Source organism: Pleurodeles waltl, chromosome 2_1 (genome assembly GCF_031143425.1).
Source record: "Pleurodeles waltl isolate 20211129_DDA chromosome 2_1, aPleWal1.hap1.20221129, whole genome shotgun sequence".
In the NCBI taxonomy this organism is placed as follows: Eukaryota; Metazoa; Chordata; class Amphibia; order Caudata; family Salamandridae; genus Pleurodeles; species Pleurodeles waltl.
The window spans coordinates 770223107-770247749 of NC_090438.1; the positions used below are offsets into that span (position 1 = coordinate 770223107).

Consider the following 24643-nt stretch of genomic DNA (forward strand, 5'->3'; position numbering starts at 1 on the left):
CCCATTGTTTTGTGACTTATGCTGCTGGTTTTTTGACTCTGAAAGTGCACTGAGGCATGCTAGCTAGACCTCAGTGCCAGTGCCTTGACCCTTAAAGTTTGATTGGGCTACCCCTAGTTGGTATAAGTATATGGTAACAGGAGTACATGAGGCACCCTGGGCCTGTAAGATAAAGTGTCCTGCCAATGGCTGCAGCACTTATTGTGCCAACTGGGATATGACAGCTTGAAAACATGCCTGCCACTGCAGACTAGCAGAGCAGTTTAAGCTGCTAAACTTCACTAAACATGAAGCCCAGACCTTCTTGTAATGTATGTAAATCACACATACAGCAAGCCAATTTAATCCCGAGGCAGGGTGCTGTATATTGAAAGGTAGTACGTGTATTTTTATATGTCCTAACAGTAATAAACCCAAATAGTGTTTTTTATTGTGGAAAGGCTAGTAAACCCAGGGGAGTGTACAGAGTTAAATGCTGAAAACTCAGCTGCGCTAGCTTCTGAATGGGACTACTAAAGTTGGTACTTCAAGGTATCAAATTAATTGTTGCATTAAGAGCAACTTGATGTCCAAGTCGAAATAAATGTAACTTTTAAGAATGCAATATATTTAGAAAGTGATCACTTGCCCAAGTTCTCTTGTGGCCATTTGAAGATGCTGGACACAAGACAGCTTCTGCTCTCCTGGGGAGAAGTGTGAATGATTCCCAGGAGTGGGAACAATAGAGGCCTGCTGTTGGAAGAGTTGTCACCTCTCCGGACAAGAAGCCACACTGGGTGTGAGCCCAAAAGAGAGCATCAAATGGGAAGCTGCCTTTGAACAGCAAATGGTGGACACACACTAGACGGCCTGCACTTTTGTTGAGGTACATGGGTTGGCGTTGGTGAAAGAGAGAGGAGACCAGAAGAAAATCTGGTAGCTCATTGGCTAGTAACAGCCATATTCCCTGAGGGCACTGTCTGGACATAAATATGGCACCCCTGGCACCCAGACCTTCAATCACATCTGGACTGGAGAGAGGACTGAAGGACTGACATGCTTTTCCCTGGACCTGGCAAGAGGGATTTCACTAACAGCTGGACTGCGCCTCTGACCCTTGAGTTAGCAAAGAACAGCCCTTACCTGTGCTGCCTAGTTAATGAAATAGTCACTCCCAAGCCCCAGGCAGTGAAGTTGAACACCAAGAGTCAATTGGCTGTCATCCATTTACAGCACTGGGCCACAAAAACTGAAGATGCCCATTCTGGCCTCCCAATAGCCACATTTGCTAGGTCGCCTCTGACCACTGATGTGCAGCCTGAATGACCGAATCCCGATGCTCAAAAGTTGCATTACAGTCTGCAGGACCCATCTCTGAGGGGAACCACTATGACCAGACAATTCTTGGACCAAAGATGACTTCAAGAGACTTTGATCCTTGTGGCAAAATTCACCCCACCTGGACTGTGGCTGAGGAGTAGTCCAAGGAAGACCCTGCCGACAGCGCAGCATCCTACCGCATCCTGTATCCCTAGCATCAGGACCACGCCATGGAAGTCAGTCAGTTTTCCCTTAGAACCTGGAACTGGACCTGACTGATTTGGTGACAAGGTAACAATCCTTCTACTCCTTATTGGTACTCTTGTCGGAGTTGGTCACCCAGCGTGGGCCAGATTAGCCAAACACTAGTATTAAAAACTTTCATACAGTTTCCAGATGTTATGATTACCAATGCTAGTGGGAATTTTGTGGTTTACCCAAAAAATCTATATCCCTAAAACCCTCTATTCGATATTGTTTGTTTTGGTGTCTGAGTTCATAAAATGAATATCTAGTTTTATAAATTAGTGTCTGATTTATTTTATGTTGTCTGGCTTTCTTATTTCTCTGTTTTGGTACTTCTAAAAGCTCTAAACGTGTTCCTTTGTTTAAGCCTGACTGCTGGAAGCTACAGCTATCCAGGGAGAGCTAAATGTTTTACAAATAAGCCTGACCAGACCCAAGATGGTATTGTGAGTGTTTTTACATGGTGAGGTGGCAGAACTACACCTTTATAATACACATCTTTCCTCACAGTTGAGTTTCCATGAAACATTTGCAAGTTGAAATGCTTCCTATTGGTGAAATCAAGTTCGTAAGATTTCACATCTCTATATAAGCTCTTTTGTTTTCCTAAAAAGCTCATCTGTGCTTGATATATAGATGTATACATTCAGGCCCATGCCAAAGTGTCACTAGTTTCTGTATGTTGATTTCATGAGGCTCTCTGTGGAAATCCTGGTTTGAACTGTCATACATTAAGCCTCTGAGTTAACCATGTCAATGAAATTGCGTTTTACTTGCTGGGCTAAGCCAAAAAGCTTTTCACTGTATGCTTTGGAAAGGGAGTTGTATTGACCTGGAATGTGGTCTGCATTGCACACGTGAAACAGTTTTTTTCTTTTTTTTTTCATCTTTGGAATGATGAGTCAGCAAGCAAATTTGCTTGTGTGACGGTTTTTGGCGGGCAGAATAGAAATGGCTGCCTGCCACTCCCTGCAGCCTTCATGGCCTTTTGAAAGCTCTAGTGAAAGAGGATGTTGTAAAATAGTTGAGCAAGCTTAAGTATGCATTTTATCTTGTTCCCCATGTGAAAATTTATTCACCTTTTTATTAAGTTGTCACTGGGGGATGAAGACTGAGGTTCTTGAACCTGAATTGCACACTATGACTTTTAACTTTCTAGGAAAGTGCTTTTAGGTTTCCTGGCAGATATGGGCACGATTTTGGCATATATACCAGCCAGAATGCTTCCTAATCTAGCAGCTGCTTCCACATGGGTCCTATACGCACCCACCTCTTCACAACTGTTTCAATCCCTCCACTTGTCCTTAATAATTAAATTGCTGTATCTATCCCCTGTTTCAGCTGCTCATATCCTTGTAGCTTCTTCCCACCCCCTCCTGTAACTTCTCATGTATTAGATATTGGGGCTCCCTATCAATTCGATTAATTCAGGTCCTCATACCCTTTCCAACCTCCCAGCTACTCGTTATCATATTCTATCCCCTAGCTCCTCATTTACAATAACTTTTTTTCAGTATCAGCATGCTACATGTGTTGCAGTATCGTTTCCCTCTTCAGTTACTCAGGCTGGATCTACCTATGCTATGAAGACTTGAATTAAGTGATGCATAAGAACAACAAAATCTCCAGCCTCTAGAATCTTCTCTTCCTCTGTAGCTGTCTGTTCATGATGCTCCATCCCATCCATTTAAAGGTCCATGCTCTGCCTTTGTCTTGCTGCTTTGTATCCTGTCATCTTCTTGCTTTTATCCTTTCAGTACCCCATTGTCATTTGTCTTCTTTTTTTCCCCCACTTTGTCCCTTTGTTTTTTTTCTTCCAGGATTGTTTTATGGTGATAGATCCCCAGGCACCCATTCTAACACCACCTGTTCCCACACCCACTGTCTGTTGCCTCATTTCTTGGTTTTCATGGTCCTTGATCTCCATATCATTCCCTTGTCCCTCCTCCATTTGTGTCTCTCTCCCTTACAGTTTCATTGTTGCTCATGGTCTGTAGTTTCATTGCTACCTCTTCCCCCGCCCTGCACTGCTGTTAATAAAACCCATGCATCTTCAGTATGAGAGGGGGCATGGGGCACAAAGTTAAGTCAGATTTTCAGAAGCCATCTCTTCTGTACAATATCCATACCTATGCACCCAACTTCCATATTTCCCTTATTCTGTTGATGTACTTAGTTCACTGCCCCCTGTCTATCTCTTGCTTCTCCGTTGCCCTCTCTATGATGGTGAATCCATTACCTTCCACACTCCCAATCCATGACCCACCTTGTAGAGAGAGCACACCTACCTGTGGGTGATGTCAGCACCTTCTTAGGAATGTACTTTAAATTACTAATGCAGTTTATCTCGCCATTCTAACTGCTAATGGGAATCTGTCACAATTCAATTAGAATAACTGTTGGATATTTGTAAAGCAATGATACCAACCACCTCAAGGTGATGAATGGAATGCTTGCTATTCGTCTAACCACTGGCAATTGCTCTGGGTAGCATCCCAACCCATAATTCTTCTGCTCACCATGCCACCTTAGTTTATCACCAGCCATCTGGAAATGAGGTGTGACCCTGCTCCTCTTGGGAACAGTCCTGCCCTAATTGCCAGGCCAGGTCCTCACTGGAACACAAGCAACCTAGGACCTGTTTTGCCCAGTGAGCACAGGACACACTTCTGTTTTTATGATCAGATTTAAAAAGTCTGGGTGATGTTGCCTGTGGGGACGTAGTGAGTTGGTAGTCTATTACAGTATTAATTTTAGGACATTCTCATTCTTTGCTCCTCATCTCTACTTCTCTTTCATCTCCTGTACTTCTCATCCATCGTTCTTGCTTCCCATTCATCATTCCTATTTCTCATCCTATGTTATCGTTTTGTATTAAAAGGGGAGGGGCCAAGGACTGTGACGAGCACTGAGGGGGAGTGCACAGCACTCCCCCCGTCATTGCGCATGTATGTTTAGCTGGTCGTCTCGGGCCGGCCAAACACACATGCGCAGTAGGCTCTCTCTCCAGCCTGGCACTGTGTTGCTGGGCTGGAGAGAGCAGGCTCACAGTCTGCCTGGGAGCACCATGGCTGGGTGCTCCCAGCCAATCCTAACGCCACTCTGACAGGCTGGAAGACTGTTCCTGCAGTCGAGGACAGAGAAGAGGAGCAGCGCGGCATGGAAATAAAGTAGTATATATATTTTATTTCTTCCTCCTCCCTCCACCATGCGCCACCCTACCTCTTTACCCTCCCACAAGCCGCCACTGCTTGACTGTAGAATGTCCAGTACTTGCAGAGATACACTACTCCAGATCAACCATCTCAGAAATTTAGTGCAATGTTTGGAGTTCAGAAGTGGTGAGAGGGACAGTCCCGGAATGGGAACCCAAAGCATCCCAGGCACATTTTGTCAAACAGCCCAACAGGGTGCGTAGCGAGCAAGCCTGCCCACTATAGTGGGGCTAGGTGGTTCCCCCTCCCCCTTCAAAAAAAATTGGGCAAAAAGTGTGCATTCTACAACACATTTTTTCCTTTTATATATTCAATTGTTGTTGTTTTGAAAGCATAGTAAATGGTGACCTTACAGCGCACCAGGATAGAGCAATCTTCCTTGGGGGTTCTTCAATGATTCCCTCACCATCACCCTTTAACAGGGTCTCTCATCTCTCCACAGCCACTCTCTCACATATATATATTTTTTATTTTAAAGAGCCTCTTACCAACGTAGTGTTTTGGAACAATTTACATCACACACATACAGAGACAATGAAATGTGTGTGTAAATCAGTGTATAGAAAATGTTGACAATGTGGGACTATAAGGTGTAGGATTCACATGTCATCCATACTTTTAGGCATTTTTTAAGAGTTCTTGATCTGGGGAAGCATAAATTCAGAATGCAACACAGTGGTTATAGTCGACGTTACAAATAACAAATTATTTTTACCCAAACAAATCCTTTTTAGCAAAATTAGGATACTTAAACGCTGGGGGAAAAAAACACATTTCTAATCTGTACCATGCAGTTTGCATGCAGCACTTTGGTGACAGTTCATAACACACTGTGCAAGATTATGATTGTAAATTATGAAGTGTATAATGACAAAAGGATCTATGTGACAAAAGCAGTATCCCACAGAGCTATGCACATAAGATATATGATGGAACAATGAATGCTGGAACCACACATGCCTAAATAACACGGTCAGAACAACGACTACATTGTTACTATGAATGCCTTTACCACGCATGCCTTTCAGATTTTTCGTTGTAAAGGCATGCCTAGTAAAGGCATGTGTGGGACGCCATGTGTGGTTCCAGCATGTGACCCCCCCTGCCCTAACGCCCAGAAGTACCCCGCCCATAAAACTAAAACTACCCCACCCCTAAAAACTAAAACAAAACTACCTCTGACCCCCCAATACTAAAACAACCCTGCCCCGACCCCCCCACCCCTAAAACTAAAACGGACCCTAAAAACTAGAACTACCCAGCTCCACTTACCTGACCACGTCCACTCCCTCTGCTGACTTCCTTTTTCTATGCCTTAATCACACGTGTGATGCTCAGAACATGCGCGGTTAGGGCACAGAAAAACAAAGACGTTGTTCCGCTTGCGTTGTTCACAACTTTGTTGTTCCGGGATCGTGGTTCTGGGAGTTTCCCTGCTCTTTCTTCCATGACATCACTAAACATCAATGATAACCATTTATGGGTTACGCTTTTGCTTCATTATATTATTTGTCATGTTGCCCAAAATTGGTGAATTGTGACCATGTTTCTTGACACTGATAATCAGATGTTTGATTCGATTTCATGAAATGGGTGTGCAAAAAGTTTATGAAGCAGCCTGAGTCGAATTTAGTTGTGTAAAGAAGTAGTTTGGTTATTAACAAGTGGTATTATGGGTTTGTCAGAGGGTGCAGCCTAGCACAAACTACTCTTGATAAAGACTAAAGTGAATGCCTTTACCAAGGTTAAAAGTGTTCAGGAACTCCACCGTAGTTCACAGGAGTTCAAGAGAAGGTATTTCTCCCCTGGAAAAGGTATTGTCCTGTCCAAGAATTAGTTTTAAATTGTTCAGTTGCACATTTGTCCTTTTCCCATGGTGTAAATTGTGGACACTTAAATGATGTGCATGTGGGGTACCTTTTGGAAGTCTGAGTGTCAGGGCTACTTTTGGATGCTTTCTGAATCCCCAAAAATGCAGACATCTACTTCAAATTTATAACTGAAGATACAGGAGTAGAGGTCAAACTTTTAAAAACTGCTGTGAAACGGGCCCTAATGTAGCATTTTAATGAGTTGAGAAAATAACTTGTAGTTCACCATGAATGGTTTGTGAGTGTTAAAAGGGTGGCTTTACTCAACGCCAATTCTTCATTTATCGGGTATTACCCAAAGCATATAGTGGTAACTGTCTAGGAGTCGCATCATCTGTACATATTCAGTTACAAGTCAGTGTTCAACTCCAATTCTGTTAAAAAAAAAAATACAAAAATCCATCTCAGAACTGAAAATAATAAACCTTAGTAACCCTCAGAGTAATAGATATTATTTGGTTGCGTGAAGCGGTGTCTTGCATGGTCTTCTGAGCTTATGGTATTATATCCAAGTTAAGAGGATTTTCTCTGTATTTTCTCAAAAGTCTAATATATATGTGCTTTTGTATGTGATGCGAATGTGTTAATGTTCCTAGACATGTGGAACAGATGTGACTTTGGCAGGCAGTAGAGAAAGATTACCTCCAAGTCAGAGGTCCACATAGTGAAGATTCTCACATTAGGCTAGACAGCGGAGCGATGCGTGTGGCAATGAAACGGTGACTTGTGGACATGTTAGAGCACTTATTAACTAATAAGACTTCCACCAATCAACATTCCAGACCATTAATTAAGGGGACTAGCCATATGCAGATCACTCTTGGCTCTCCTTGCTCTTCATGCAGACTGAGCACTGGTCAGTCCAGTAGTGTTTAGTAGCTCACTCCTGCAATGGGTTATTACATCACTTAGACTGAGGCCTGCCAAGACCGGAACCGCGCTCCAAGTAGAGTCTCCGTGTGTTGCGATAATTTTCTGAGTGAGTAGAAGTGAAGCAGAAGATACATTTTGTTTGCCTATATCTGCCATTTCCAGCCTGTGTGTACTTCACATGCAGTCTCCTGTGTGCTCAAGGAGGCCTGCCCTTGTCTTCTAAGAGGACACGTTGCTGCCTGAAGGTCGGACTGTAGGCCCCTCTCCCGAAGCCTGAAACCTGCACTCTAGCACACACCTAAGAAAAGAATTCTTGTGAACATTAACTTTGAGAGACCACAAAACTTTGTAGAATTAAAACGTAGACTACGGTTTATGTTCAACAAAAACCAGTCTGATTAATGAGGTGCTTGACAGCGGGGCCTGGGTGTAGTATTTTGACGTTAAAAGTTAACCACACTTTACCACGGTGATACAGAGCGGACTCGCAGTACACTGATATCGGTTAGTTTAAAAACTATTTCGTAATGGCTGGTTGTCGGTTTAAAACTTCAGAGTTCAATCTACGGGATTTTGCACAACAAACGGCGTCTCTATCGGGGTGACAAACTGGTGGCCCCGAGACATCCCACCCAGAGCTGATTTCTCACCACAGGAAAACACAGTGACTAGGCAAGGGCATGGCAAGCGGGTCATGGGCCCAAATGATGCAAGTTGAGTGGCATCCCCTGGTAGGACCGTACGAGGCAGCAGTAATCGGTACACAGTAGTTTATTGCACCCCTCCGCCCCGGTGCCAGTGCGCTTCTGATGTAACGATCGCCCTTTTTAGGTGCATAGCAGGATGTTTAATTCGCGGTTAGGATTTGGAAAACTCTTTCAGCTTAATGTAAACTTAATTTTTCTTAAAAATCTGGACTTGAGATGAGTGTGGCCATACCATGTATGTAATATTTCATGTTTCTTAAGATATCAGTTCCAATTCAAGATTCACTTTGCCTGCGAAAGATTTAAAAAAAAAACAGGTTTGTACATTTATCTTTCTCTTTATGTTCTAGATTCTCCAGAATGGACTGTCTTTGTGAAGCCAATACTTCCTTCGCCCTCGACCTCTGGAAAAAACTGAGTGAAAATGACAGCAGAAAAAACTTATTTTATTCGCCAATAAGTATTTCGTCTGCCCTGGCTATGGTTTTTCTGGGCGCCCAAGGGGACACAGCAGCCCAGATGGTACAGGTATGTTTCCACTGTGAGTAAAAGTGCTCCGGTGCAGTTATACGCGTGTGTAAAGGGAGCTGTCGCACAACCTGGATGCGTAACTTTGCTGAGGTATCTGTAGCAATTGGGTATTATAGGTACTGAGACATCTAGCGCTGAACTGGATGAACCCTGTATCAATACTTTGGCGTCTTGCATTTTTTATTAACTTGTGAAACATTGTTACCACTACCGATGGAGGTTTCTTTTTCATCTGAGAAAACTATTCTCATGAACTGCTGACCCCTCCTCTTTGTTCATTTCATAATTGCAGCCAGCACACATTCGTGGGCCTGATTGAATTGGGAGGGTTCATTATGATTGGAAAGGTTATTATTACCAGATGTTCATGCAGGACACCACTGGCGTGATAACAACCTTATTACCTTTTCCCGTAATTCAAACCAACACAGCCATACAAACATGTCAGCTGTCCCACTGTGTTTATATCTCTGATCCTCACTCCTATCGAACTTAAAAAGCAAGCAAGACAAGAATAGTAGTGGCAGCACTTCTCAGCATTTTAATTGGTCATGTCAAATTCAACTTTCCATAGAGATAGCTAATAATAATATTAACATATTTTATATAGCTCTTCATCAATCGTTTTGCATTTCCTAAACACTGTAAACAAGTTGATACTATAATTTTAGTATGATGTCACAATTCAACAACCTTGAACTGATGAAACGAAGGGTTGGTCCTACCAGAATTCTAAGTTGTGGCCTCCATGTCATTCAAGGTTGTCTTCAGTATGGACCTGACTCATTGACCCACCCTGCTGTCTCTGTGTACTTTTGCCCATTCTAACAATAGAATATGTTCTCAAGAGCAAGTTCACCTGGAATTAATTATTTTTAATATATGCAAATAAGGTGATTAAATAGTTGTCGCCACATTCTATCTCCTTACATACACCTATTTCCAGGCTATGCACCATTCACATGGAGTGCAATTGGCATTCTCTTATTTTTTTCCCTTCTTTTTTATTTCCAGGAATTTTATTGAATTAGAATCTACCATCTGTTCCTTTCCTCCACTCCTTGTGGACTACTTATTGATTGCAAGTTTGATATAATTATTAAAAGATTAATTTTCTTTCGTTTTAAATAATTATCTGGAATTACGTCCAATTGTAAGCGTTCGGCTACAACCAGATATTTGCCCAGACTATCACCAGATCACCAGAATGCCAGTGTTGGGCTGCCTCGACCTTTGCGTGCTCCATCAGCCCTAGAAATTATTACTGAGCCTTGCCTTGGTACACTTACAACACACATGCGGACAGTTCCAAGGTTTTTTGTAAGAAGTATGCGCTTCCCTCTTCTTTTTTTTTTTTTTACCTTAAAAATGTTAACTTCTGATACCCATTTAGTAGACTCCTAGGGCGTCCGTGTGCCAAGAAACTCCTATCACACCTACTGCTGTTTAACTGAGTTCAGGTACATTACTAAAGAGGGAATCTAATGCAAATCTGGGGTGAGATTTAAGCACAGGAGTTGTTGAATAGGTACATTAACCTCCTGCCATTCTCATCCAAGCTACTGTAAAGCTAGAGTTGCTATTCTACAGTTGGTGTGTATACGCATTCTTATTGTAGTAAATCATATATTTATTTGATTTTATTTGAAACCAAGGTGAGGTCCTTGCCATGGCTAATCACAGTGAGCAGTTCCACCTAATGATATTAAAGTTGGATGTAGTACCCCAGCATGGTCGGAAGCCTGAAACAAAATTACTGAGGGTACTTTCTTCCAAATGGCCAGATGTTTTGAGGTATCACCTGTTTTAGGAATCTCCTTAGAGGATGGTAGACAGCTCAGCATGCAGTTTGAACCACTGGCTCAGCCCTTGTCCTGAAATGGTGTTACAATAGCATTTTTGCTGTCTCTGCAACACCCACCAACACAAGGGAAACATTGAAAACCTTTTGATCACTGAGCCGACATATCAGCAGTATTTAATAGTTTTTGTGCTAGAGGGAACAAGGAGTCAGGATTTTAGCTGTGGCTGATCTTAGAGATGATGTCCTGTGATAATTAGTAGGTTTCCTATTTAGTCATAGCTTTGCTGTTGAGGTATTGCATCCTGAGCAACGGTGGCACCCGATGAGGTAATTTTGTTATTGATGTAGGATATCAGGTCATCGCACAGCCTTTTAGTGGGAGACACGTGTGTCTCAGGAGGTTCTGCAATTATTTTGTGAGCCAGTTCTTTAGATTATCTTCTTCAGCAAAGCAAGTCTGAATGCTGCCCTTTTAGCTATGTAGATTGGCGATTTGTAATGATTAATTGATATTTTGTGCTTCTCCGTTGGATGGAGAGTGTTGTCCTCTTTGAAAATCATGTCTCTTTGTTTCAAAAGCTGGAACATTTTGCAGGACCAGTTGCAGTGGCATGCTTTGTCTGGTTTTACTCTGTTTCGTGAGGGATGCCACTTCATCAAGAACCACAGTTGTAATTTTGTGTGGAAGCTTCAAGATCGCAGGCAAGTCATTAGTGGAGGTTAGAGGCATATCTGAGAAGGAAAGAAGCATCCTGTTCCCCTGTATGCCGTTGCCATTGATTAACTGAGATGAGTTCATGGATATAACAGCCTTCTTTTTATAGAGTTCAGCAGAGAAGGTGGGGAAGAGAGGCAGTGATGTAAAGGTCTTGGACTTGTTACTTTAAACTGTGGTTTGCTTTACGAATGGAAATGATGACCATATGTGAGAAGATGCACTGTCTGTGTTTTGTAGAATTCCTTATGTATAAGCACTTTACATGGCATATACAGAGAGCTTAAGGTAATCTGAGTTGAAGGACTGCTTCAAATTGAAGATCTTAAGATGCATTTGCTCAGAAAGTGTTGCAGCAATTGATTCAGTAGATCTTGTTTCAATGTGGGTGAGCAAATAGAAGCTTAGATAATGGTGCCTTTATTGGTGTTGGTGACATGCTAAGTTACAGACCTCACGGGGGCGTGGCCTGGGACCAATGGAGCTGCACGCGTAGTGCGGCGCTCTCGGACCACAATCCAGGCCTGAAGCTTAAATCCTGCCATAATAACGACCCGAGGTCTTAAAAGTTGAAGAGAAGGGATCGGAGAATATACAGCATGAGTAGAGACCGAGGTGATACATTTTGGGGCAGAGTTTACCAAGAAAACTCCCCCCGACAACTCCGCAGCTGCCGTGACCTAAAATGGCGGCCGCGACAGAGCAGTGAACCCGCTGCAGCCGCGGCCCGCGGCTGAGAAGATACAAAGGCCCCGTGGAGGTGAGGGCCCCCACATCATTCGTTGGAGGGTACGAGGGGCTCAGACACCCTCGCCACAAACGGCGAGAGCAACAGTATGAAGCGGAACATCAGCGAATGCAGCATAGCGTGGAGCCTTTGGGCCACAATCCAAGCCGAAGTTTAAATCCTAACTTTGACGACCGGAGGTCTTGGGGATTGAAGAGAAGCGATCGGAGAATATACAGCACAAGTAGGAACCGCGGCCCCCCACCCTGGAGCAGAGATCACCCGGAAAACACCCCACGACAGAACAGAGAGCTCGCTGCGGCCGCAGCCCTCGGTTATGAGGACACGGGGGTCTCGTGGAGGTAGAGACCCTCGCGCCTTCCATCGAGGAACACAAGGGGCTCAGACACCTTTACCACCAACGGCGAGAACAACATTACGAAGCGGAACAACAGCGAATGCGGGTAAGGCAGTGCCCCCAGGCCACAATCCAGGCCCGAAGCTTAATTCCTGCCATAATAACGACCGGAGGCCTTAAAAATTGTAGAGAAGCGATCGGAGAATATACAGCACAAGTAGGAACCGCGGCGCTCCACACTGGGGCAGAGATCGCCCGAAAAAACTCCCCCCGACAAGTTCGCGGCTGCCGCGACATAAAATGGCAGCCGCGACGGAGCAGGAAACCAGCTACAGCCGCGGCCCTCGGCTGAGAGGACACGAGAGTCCCATGGAGGTGAGATCTCCCACACCATCCATTGAAGAGCACAAAGGACTCAGACACTTTTGCCACTAACGACAAGAGCAACAGTACGGAACATCAGCGAATACAGTGTAGTGCAGCGCCCTTGGGCCACAATCCAGGCCCAAAGCTTAGATACTACCATAATAGCAACCTAAGATCTCAAAAAGTGAAGAGAAGCGTCTGAGACCTGTTACAATGGTAAAACCAAAAAAACAAGACAAATCACCAGCGGGGGACTCCTCTCACACTGAGAATCCACCCCCAACGCCCACCAGAGAATCGCAAACGGGGCACGAACAACAAGAAACAACTCTGGACACTGTGCTACTGGCCATTAAAGATTCCCGGGAAGCGCTTGAGCGTAAAATCGATAACCTCACCACAGATCTTTCCCTTTTGCGAGACGACCACCGTAAATTAAAGGAAACTGTGGGTTTGCACGAGACTACGCTGACAGGAGTGTTAGCGGCGCACAAAGGCTCATCCTCAGAAATTAAAGACCTGACCACCCGGCTGAAAACATTGGAGGCAAGGGCGGAGGATGCAGAAAACCGAGCCCGACGGAACAACATCAGATTAGTGGGGGTTCCGGAGGGGGCGGAGGACTCCGCAGCTAATATAGAAGTATTCCTAGAGCAGTGGCTCAGAGACACAATAGCATCAGAGGGCTTCTCACCATTCTTTGCGGTGGAACGTGCCCACAGGATCCCTGGCGGTCCACCCCCACCAGGAATCAGGCCATGGCCAATAATCGCTAGATTACTCCACCACAAAGATAGAGACTACGTACTGTCACAATCCCGCCAGATACGATTGGATGGCCAAAAGGTTATGATATTCCCAGACTTTACGAGAGAAACACAGGCGCAAAGGGCATCCTACATCATAGTAAAACGAGCCATGCGTGAGAATGGTATAAAATATGCCATGCTCTTTCCGGCAAAACTCCGAGTGGAATACGATAACAGAACCCATTTTTTTCTCACACCTCAGCTGGCGATGGAATGGCTTGAGTCGCTGAACATTCACTGCAGAGCAACCCGCGACCGGACATTCCGAAACCCCGGGAAGAAACGTAGCAGATCCCGGAAAAAGACCACAGAAGCGGCTCCATCGAAACATCAATCACAACAGGAGATGCGTGATGCGGTGGAAGCAGCAGCAGCATTAAGCGGGGGAGACTTCCGCACACGCCGGACCCCAGATGCTACATCAGACGTTGACTCAAACTGCGAACAGTCCTCAATATCCTCCCAGGACACTCTCGTTGGCTTGCCTTTGATCACCCCAGGAACGGCGGATGAGATTATCTGACCTCGCTAAAAGAACAAGTTGGCAAGTGAGAGGACAATTGTGGGGGAACCGCAATCTGTCTAGGGACATTGATAGGACCCAACCGTAAATATAGAGCAATAGGAACCTAGATGTCATTTCTTAACCGGCACATTACACATGATCGGGCCTGGGGGATGTTCCGGGACGCTGCCTCTTGGTCTCTGGCACGCCTCCCTCCAATAGGTTGATAATTAGGATTACAATAGTTGTAATGGTTTGGACGGGGAGAGTTGTAGGTACCGGTCCTGGGGAGAGGGAGTTACAAAGGGGGTTTGATTTTGGTTATGTTGTTTTCAGGGTTTATCAGGCACATCTATCTCGCAGCCCATAAGGTTCACACTTTAGATTACGAAACTCAATAGGTTTGTCTAGTAGTAGTAATAGAGCGGTGTTAGCGGACCGCCTCCACACCCCTCCTTAAACTATGACCACAGAATATAAGATAATTACATGGAATGTCAGGGGCCTAAATAACATGTCAAAGAGGTACAAGGTTCACAGCTTTCTTAAACGAAGGGGAGTGCACATAGCTATCTTACAAGAAACTCACTTGTTGAAGCAGGAGATCAAGGCCTTGAAAAAGCGCTGGAGGGGACAAATATTTGCCACTAACCACTCAGCATTTGCGAGGGGAGTGTTGATATGGATCAGACCAGACCGTTCCATAACAGGTTCTTCATACCTTGATCGACACTGAGGGGAGATACGTAGTGATATCTGGTAGATTGGACGGGAGAGAGGTAACTCTTACGGCACTATACGCCCCAAATCACGAACAGGGAAAATTCCTAGACAGATTATCACTGATCATGAGCACACTTCTCACTAGCACTACATTAATCGGAGGAGACTTTAATTGTGTAGTGGATACCGCAATGGATAGATCACACCCACCATTGTCACAATCCGTAACTCATAAAACAGCACTGCACTTCCAGCAGTGGCAAAATCACTGGCAATTAACGGATTGTTGGCGCAAACTTAATCCCTCCAATAGAGAATACTCTTTCTATTCAGCAGTTCACAACCTGCATGTACGACTGGACACCGTTTTGGCCTCTCCAGAGGTGCAATCTGTGGTGGCGAAGGCCGAGTATCTTGGCCGCACCATCTCAGATCATAATCCCTTATTGATCTCTTTGGCCTGGTGCGGCGAAAGACCTTTGATTCCCACTTGGCGCCTGAGAGCAGAGTCACTTGAAGACGAAGCTTTTAGAACCCAACTGGGCACGCAGATTACGGAATTCTTCGAGAACAATGCTGGAACTGCCTCGTCCAGATCTGTCGAATGGGAATCCTTTAAAACAGTGATCAGGGGATATTGTATTAGCACTACTGTGGGAGTACGGAAAGTGCTAGAGACAGAACTAACCGATCTCGAGAGCTCCCTTAGGGAACTCGAACGTAAGCACCCATCACAACCCGACCTCTCAACACAACTAGAAGAGACAAGGGCTAGAATAATAGAAACTAACACTAGATTGTCTTGTTTCGATTACAAACACTTCTTGCAGAAGCAACATACAGAGGGCGACAGAGCAGGTGCCCTACTGGCCTGGCTAGCCAAATCGCCCCAACTTCAAACCATAGTGGTGGAGTTAGAGACCACCCCGGGTATAAAAGTATATGGACAGAAGGAGATAATACCACCTTTCTTAAATATTACTCAGAGCTGTATGCGCCTCCCTCCGAAGTACTCAGCGACGCTCAATTACAAGATCTGGGGAACCTCAACCTCCCGGCATTGAAAGAGGAAGATAGAATAGCCCTGGCGACTCCCATATCACTTACAGAAATAAAGACTGCAATCCAGAGTATGGCAAGGGGCAAGGTACCGGGAGCAGATGGTCTCCCTTTGGAGTTCTACCTTACATATCAGGACTCATTAACCTCCCAGCTCAGAATCTTATATGCAGAGGCATGGAATAACAACAGCTTGCCTCATTCCACTACAGAGGCAATAATGATCCCCCTTCGGAAACCTACCAAACCCCCCACAGAAGTTAGATCATACCGCCCACTATCAATGTTGAACTTAGATTATAAAATACAGAGCAGGGTACCAGCTAATAGACTTCTACCATATATGTCCTCATTGATCCATCAGGACCAATCGGGATTCATCCCAAAGAGAAGCACTGCCCAAAATATCCGTCGACTGATCTCACTCCTTCATGCCCTACCCTCTGACGCAAATAGAGCAGTAATCATCTCGATAGATGTCGAGAAGGCTTTTGATAGCCTACGATGGGACTACCTAGAACGAGTGATGCTGCAGCTAGGACTAGGAGAAGGGTTTGTCAAATGGACGAGGCTTCTCTACACAAACCCCACAGCGAGAGTACGCACTGGCCGTACAATATCCCCTTCCTTTGCCATAGGTAGGGGTACAAGACAAGGATGCCCGCTTTCACCTTTGCTTTTTGCATTGGCAGTTGAACCTCTCGCCCAATCAGCTAGGTCCCAGAGGTTCTACGAAGGCATTACAATCAATGCTTGGACGCATAATATTGCTCTCTATGCGGATGACATGCTACTCTTCCTCTGGAACGCAGAGACCGATCTACCAGGAGCAATGACAATGTTAGACAACTTTGGAGCTGCATCTGGACTCCTGATAAACTGGGGGAAGTCGTCCATTTTTCCAGCTGCTAGGGGTATCGAAGAACCAATGGACAATCGGGGTCTTCCGTGGTCCCCGTCCACATTCAAATATTTAGGGGTCAATAGCTATCACTCAGCTGAGGATTTACTAGAAGGGAACATTCAGAGCACGATTAGGAATATCAAAAACAGCATGATATTCTGGAAGACACTCCCGCTAGCGGTTACTGGGAGAGTTGCATTGATTAAGATGATAGTATTACCTAGAATGTTATATTATTTTGCAACCATCCCACTCATTATACCGAGGGTGGTATTTAAAACAATTTCGTCCTTGATTACAGGATTTATATGGGGAACCAACAGACAAAGGATAGCATTGCGCACCCTCCAGAGAACAACAGCAGAGGGTGGTTTGGCTGTTCCTGACTTTGAATTATACTATTGGGCGAGCCAACTCCAATGGCTGGCGCGATTCATCAGAGCACCCCCAGTGGGGGAAGCACTGAGAACCCCTCTCCACTGCCCCGTGATAGAATTCTGGGCATTCTACTAAACCCCAAGAAACAGAATAAAACACTTCAAATGGAATGGGAAGCAGCACGTCACTGCTGGGAACAATACCTAAAACGAACACACACCAGAACACCGTACTCACCAGAGGCCCCCCTGATCTGTATAGGAACCGTCACAGGAAATCATGTAATAAGGGGTATCACCCAATTCATGGCACTTCAGATCGACACCATAGGGGCTCTATATAATAACGGGAAACTGTGCACTTATGTAGAACTCCAGGAAAGGTTCAGATACCACCAGGGCTGTTCCTAACCTTTAACGCAATTGCTAGGACTCTTCGTAGACAATGGGGTACAGGACTAGAAGAGCCCCCCAGGCATAACACCTGTGACCAAATATGCACTATAGGAGACCAAGGGAAGTTGATATCAGGGATATATACATCTCTACTAACCAGCATATGTCTTCCCTTAAATAAACTTAAGACCAAATGGCAGGGGGAACTGGATGTTACAATAGATGACACACAGTGGACCAGAATAACCACACACATATATACAGTTTCCAGAAATGCCAGGTTTAAATTAATAAACATATATGTTTATCACAGAGCTTACTTAACCCCCTATATGATATCAAAGATTTATGGTGTAGAAAATGCCAGCTGCCCCCGATGTGCAGAACTAGCAGCAGGGTTGCTGCACATGCTCTGGAGTTGCCCACTAATCGGGGACTACTGGATGGGGATATTTGAAGCACTCTCCACTTGCACGAGCAGAACATTATCCCGATCAGCCATGGTGGTGGTTTTGGGGGATTTCCCTCGCCCCAGCAAGCATAAAATGACAAACCGATTCATAGACCTGGCTTTGATACTTGCAAGGAGAGAAATAACTTCACACTGGAAAGATCCGAAGGGACCACAGATAAATCGTTGGAGAAATGCATTAATCAAGTGGGCGGAAACTGAAGGGACAGTATTACTAAGGGAAACACTCAGGGGCCTAGGAACTAGAGACAATGCTCAGCATTGGAACATGATACTGGACAATTTTAGAACACCTGACACTTCTAACTCTGATGCAGAGGCAAATTTATCAGAGTCAGATCATGTATAGTTGATCAAGACATTCCTGTTGAAGATCGTACAAGAGACAAAATAAGTGATTAATTTGTGAACGGAACAAATACCTCTGTATAATTGATGGGCAGTGCGAAAGGGGAGAGGGAGGGGGAGTTAAAAAAAGATGGAAAGTTATTTTGTTTTTGTATGCGTTTCATGCAATTATAAAGCAATAAAAGAGATCTTAAAAAATAAAAAAGTTACAGACCTCACATCGAGGCCAGGGCTCCTGAAAGAGGAGGGGAAAGACAGGTGTTGTGAGACTGGGGCAAGTTCTTAAGGGGCCCATCTCAAGGACTGGCAAAGATGATAAATTAATTTAACACTTTCAAACATCTTTGCAGTTCAGTGACTGCACACCCCTCTTCCCACTCATCAAAGTCCAAAAATTACGAGCCTGCTCCAAAATCCAATCATCCAACCCAGTTATACACACCTCCCTCTCATATATGTAAATACTCGCCAACAAATATCATTTGCATAACCACTATACATACCCATGCAAAAAACATTAACATACAACACACGCTTGTGCTTATCCTGCACCTCTGTAAACTCTCACTCGCCACTGTGAATAGTACCTCATACGCCCATGTATTTCATGGATTCGTGCCCTGAAACTCTTAACTGTGGTATGCAGTGCAATTGAGTGTCATCTGCACTGCACCTTTATGAGCCAGGCTCTGCACTTTGCACCAACCTCATGAGTTTGAGTGGGTGAAGCCTTTTACCTCTGTGAAAAGTGACGTACACCGCGTGCCCCTGTTCATCATAGTGGTTGTTGCACTATAAACTGTACCATTCACCTTTATTACGTGTGACATGTACCGCATGTGGCCTCATTGCATCTGCATTGTTGGGGCCTCCTCCCCAGTGACTACCTCACCAAACACCCAGATCTGAGTGAATCAAACTTGAATGTTGGTGCTTATCATAACTAACTCTCCCTAATGCATTTTGAATTTCTCACTGACCTTATGCATTACAACTTTGACATTCTCCTCAACATTTAATTTCTGGCTTATTCCTACCTCCTCCCTATATTTGAATACATTATCCCCAATGGCTACAGCGTCATTCATCTGCTGTATCTTTCCCAATTTGTCTGGGGTCTTGTCTTGATCCAAAATCTCTCTGACTGTCACGTTCCTAACCACTCAACGCTGACCGAGCTCAAAATGCCTAACAGCCCAACTCATTCCCTCCCTCACATGCAGTAATATTTTACTGCATCGTGTACACTTTTGACTGTCTCTTGATAGATTACTTTTGCAACTTCATCTCCCTGTTCACATCACTAACATGCTAACATAAGGTAATTCAGCTTTCCTGTACCCTTTTAACAATAATATCTGTGAGATTCACTGCTTAGACCTCTTGTCTTTCCTCAGTTTAAACTCTCATTACCTAACTCAGCTGAGTTCTCGGCACCAGTCTTGCTTTCAAATTCTCAGGCCCCTTTTGACATCTGCTCCCTTCCCCCCCTATGATAGGACAGATAATTAGTCTATCCTTTAAGCATTCACCCTCTAAATCTAGCTACCTGTCAGTCACCTAGGTTTTTTAGAGCGCCCCCCCTTTTCAAATCTACAGCATTTCCTGGCCAGCTGGATAACTACCATAAAAGAAATACACGAGAGAGGCAGTGCTTAATTTGTGTTGGTGGTTTTCGGTGCTGAGCACCAGCACTTATTTTTGAGGGCTGGCATTTATTTTTCTATTTACTGTGAGCAAAAGACAAATATGGGAAAGATGGAGGAAGAGAAAAACGGAAAAGCGTCGCAAAGCGAGAAAGCAGAAAGGTGCAAGAGTGAGCTGAAGGGGCAGGGAGTGGCTGTAAATGGATTAAAGAGGCAAGATGGCTTCAGGATTATGCTACCTCAGTATTCTGTGCACACACATTCAAGTGCAGCAGCCGTGTGTTTCAGAGGAGAGCTGTGGGCAGCAGCACATTTCTGTTTACAAATTAAGCACTGGAGGTTATGGAGAGAGGAGAGACAGCCTTAGAGGGTGGTAGTGAGGGAATTGGTGGAGAAAGAGGCCACAGCGGGGCGCTAACAAAGATTCACACTGGGTGCCGCCGCTCCTGTAAGTGGAGAATAAGAACAGGCCAGATGGAATTTCCAGTAAAAGGTTATTGGATTGCCTTCTACAAGTTCTTCATATTAAAGCAAATAATTGCACTTGTAAGCAAATTGTCTTCTTGTTCTCTTGCACATTGTTAGATAGGAGTATTTGTTATTGTTGAGAGGCCAGAGTTAAAAGTTAACTTCTGTGCATTTCGTACCACTTCCTCAAGCCACCTTGTAATACAAATTCGAGTAACAAAGGTGATCTTCTTAATCCTGATCTTTAGGACTCCCTTGCCTCTCTTAGTTCTCGAAATTGAGCATAAATTGGTATCCCTCCATTTATTGTATTACAGAGACCTTAAATAAGTTGCTTAATCCAGTTTCTTTTAAAAACCTAATACTGTCATTTTAAGTTACCCAACAATTTATATTTGTCCTAGGGTCTCATTACAAGTACCCCATTAAAATATTGGTGCCCTGTTCGCCCTTATTTCCACCCACCTTCCATGCTAAAAGGTATTGTGGCATTAAGAGTGCAACACAGAAGGTCCCCTTAGAAAAATAATTACTTGGGGTATCAGGAATTTTGGTCCTGATTTCCTTGTAATTACACTTTTTTTATTTTATTTTTTCTCTTATATTTCGTTTGAAAGACACCACTTGCTTTCGGCCAGCGGAGTCTCCGATAAAACCCTAAAGAGCCACAGTTTTCGCAGTTCTCGAAACTCCATATGTTTAATAACTCCTGTTAACGGCCCATCATAAATAGAAAGACCACTTGTAATGAGACTATGAAGGATGAGGTGGCCTCGTTTCGTGCCACCATCACACATGAAGCCCCTGTTACATAAAATGGTGCACGCTAAGAAGGAGACCAGTTTAACTTCAAGAAGCAGAAATTTGGAGCTTTGGAGAAAGCATCTAGGAATTAATCACAGTGGCCTTTCAACAAATACTTTAATAAAAAAAAAATGTTGTTTAAATTTTAGATACGCACAACATCCATTTCTGGAAAGTAAGGAGCTAGAGAGACTCTGCAACACTCTTTAATCAAGAGCACGAATAACCATCTGCTTCTTTCTTTCCCAGGCCCTCCAGCTGCACAAGGCCAAAGACGTCCACCCCGGGTTCCAGTCCCTGATCTCTGAAATTAACAAACCTGACACGAAGTACCTTCTTAGGATTGCCAATCGACTTTTTGGGGAAAAGAGTTACTCATTCAATACCGTAAGTTATATTGATTTCAAAATGGCTTACACTTTGAAGAAAGATGCAGATTATCTATGTATTAAAATTTGTTTTTATCCTTGTTGAAGTCTTTTGCACTTTAGACATGGTTCCGTAGTCATGTCATGAAAACGGTATTCAAATGATCCAGACCTTAATTGATTGCTTCCTAAACCTGGAACACATTTCTGGTTTTGAGACTTTATAATACAGTATTATCAGTGAACTAAATAGGCAACTCCTATTACGACTTGCAGTATATGCGTAACAAGCCCCTTCTCTTTCAGGGAAACACAACACTCCTTCCAATTTCATTGATGTATCCAGCTACACAAATACAAATGCCCATGTGATATCAAAGCATTGGAATAATATTGAATTCTCATGGCAGACAATATACATTCTGGAGCAAATGCAATCTATATGAACAGCTGCTACAGTGGGGTGCAGATTCTTGTATTGCGGATGGAGGAAGCCATTGTAAGGGACCACTGCCTGCTTCCCCAAATTATGTTTCTGAGTGTACCTTCAACTTTGGCATCAATGCACCTTTCCTTTTGCAGAACGGGGGTTCAGTGCAGGCACACTGCGAAAATGAAGTCCTAGGTGATGCTTTACAGGTCTTTATAGCCATGCGCTATGACATGTTACATTATTGTACTCACAAAGTAGTAATTAACTGCTAAATGCAGCAAAGTGTGACATAAAGGAGTAAATTAGACTAGTATGTGACAATCCACATTGTGGTAATAGGCACATAGCTGAATCCTTGCTCTTGAGGTGGACCTTGTGTCTCATGGTTTGAAGTCCATTTCCCAGCTCATACTTAGTACACTTGGTGAAGAGTTAGGATTGCCTGTGTGTACTGTTGCTCTGTGCAAAGGCTGCGCTTTAGATCAGCTTCTACATATTTCACTGAAGGTTTACAGTTTTCGACATTGCTTTTTTGTGCTTCAAGCGTGCAAGAGCAGATCTTATAATGGTATTTTGATCATGTACGTGTACTTACGTAAACCTACCTTTTCAACATGCCTTTTCGTTCTGTACTTTTCATGATAGTAAATATGTTTTTCATCACAAAGTAACCTATTGCACCACCAAACACCTACCTGACTATGTTATGACTTTTTAACGCATTAACTAGAGCCATCTTCTCTGAAGACCACCACTTGGCTTCTAACCATCCATGGACACGTACCGGTGACACATCTTTGATAACCTTTGTTAGACAGGGTACTGTTTTTCAATTCTTACAAGGAATTGGACCTTTCACTGAAATATACGAAGTAGCCAAACTATTTTCGAGTACTAATACAGCATTCCGTCACGTGCTTTTCCAACATCTTTTCATACCTACAGCAACCTGGATGGTGGAGTTTCATTTTGCTATATATGCCAAGAAGTGCTTACTCCCTGTTACAGCCTTGGTCTAAGAGGTTTGGGTTCATGCCCGATTTTTCAGACTATTCACTTAGAATACATTTTCATATAATTAAACTAAACGGGGATCATTTGCACTGCGATTTTTCTGAATATGTGGCATGGGTTTTGCCCAAGTATAAACGTCGTATACCCCTGACCCATGTGTGTACGTTAGCTTAATATATTTTTAATGACTACAAACTCTGTCTGCAGTCCATTGTAATGCACTTCAAAGACTGACAGGAGGATTGTTTTACTTTTTTGACTTGGCAAAAGCCATGAACAGACTTTATCGATTTGAAAACAATCATCATAAGTGTACTTAATGGAACAATAAAAAATATTTTCAAACTCAAAGTTCAAACATTCACTTAAATTATATTTTGACAAAGGAAAATTAGTGTGTAAGGAAATGCCTCCTTGGCATGGTTGCCCCCTGACTTTTTGCCTTTGCTGATGCTATGTTTACAATTGAAAGTGTGCTGAGGCCTGCTAACCAGGCCCCAGCACCAGTGTTCTTTCCCTAACCTGTACTTTTGTATCCACAATTGGCAGACCCTGGCATCCAGATAAGTCCCTTGTAACTGGTACTTCTAGTACCAAGGGCCCTGATGCCAAGGAAGGTCTCTAAGGGCTGCAGCATGTCTTATGCCACCCTGGAGACCTCTCACTCAACACAGACACACTGCTTGCCAGCTTGTGTGTGCTAGTGAGGACAAAACGAGTAAGTCGACATGGCACTCCCCTCAGGGTGCCATGCCAGCCTCTCACTGCCTATGCAGTATAGGTAAGACACCCCTCTAGCAGGCCTTACAGCCCTAAGGCAGGGTGCACTATACCATAGGTGAGGGCACCAGTGCATGAGCATGGTACCCCTACAGTGTCTAAACAAAACCTTAGACATTGTAAGTGCAGGGTAGCCATAAGAGTATATGGTCTGGGAGTCTGTCAAACACGAACTCCACAGCACCATAATGGCTACACTGAAAACTGGGAAGTTTGGTATCAAACTTCTCAGCACAATAAATGCACACTGATGCCAGTGTACATTTTATTGTAAAATACACCACAGAGGGCACCTTAGAGGTGCCCCCTGAAACTTAACCGACTATCTGTGTAGGCTGACTAGTTTTAGCAGCCTGCCACAAACCGAGACATGTTGCTGGCCCCATGGGGAGAGTGCCTTTGTCACTCTGAGGCCAGTAACAAAGCCTGCACTGGGTAGAGATGCTAACACCTCTCCCAGGCAGGAATTGTCACACCTGGCGGTGAGCCTCAAAGGCTCATCTCCTTTGTGCCAACCCAGCAGGACACTCCAGCTAGTGGAGTTGCCCGCCCCCTCCGGCCAGGCCCCACTTTTGGCGGCAAGGCCGGAGAAAATAATGAGAAAAACAAGGAGGAGTCACTGGCCAGTCAGGACAGCCCCTAAGGTGTCCTGAGCTGAGGTGACTCTGACTTTTAGAAATCCTCCATCTTGCAGATGGAGGATTCCCCCAATAGGGTTAGGATTGTGACCCCCTCCCCTTGGGAGGAGGCACAAAGAGGGTGTACCCACCCTCAGGGCTAGTAGCCATTGGCTACTAACCCCCCAGACCTAAATACGCCCTTAAA

At 44.2% G+C, this 24643-nt stretch overlaps 1 protein-coding gene across 4 annotated transcripts in view; it reads left to right on the forward strand.

The window, feature by feature from the left end:
* The window catches only part of LOC138268378 (serpin B6-like), a 163183-nt gene that overhangs the window by 27567 nt on the left and 110973 nt on the right, over positions 1-24643 (forward strand). For all 4 annotated transcript variants that reach the window (XM_069217971.1, XM_069217956.1, XM_069217966.1 and 1 more), the window contains exons 2-3: positions 8562-8739; positions 21473-21610. In XM_069217971.1, coding sequence (XP_069074072.1) covers positions 8572-8739; positions 21473-21610 — 306 coding nt within the window. In that variant the 5' untranslated portion in view covers positions 8562-8571. The remainder of the gene's footprint in view (positions 1-8561; positions 8740-21472; positions 21611-24643) is intronic.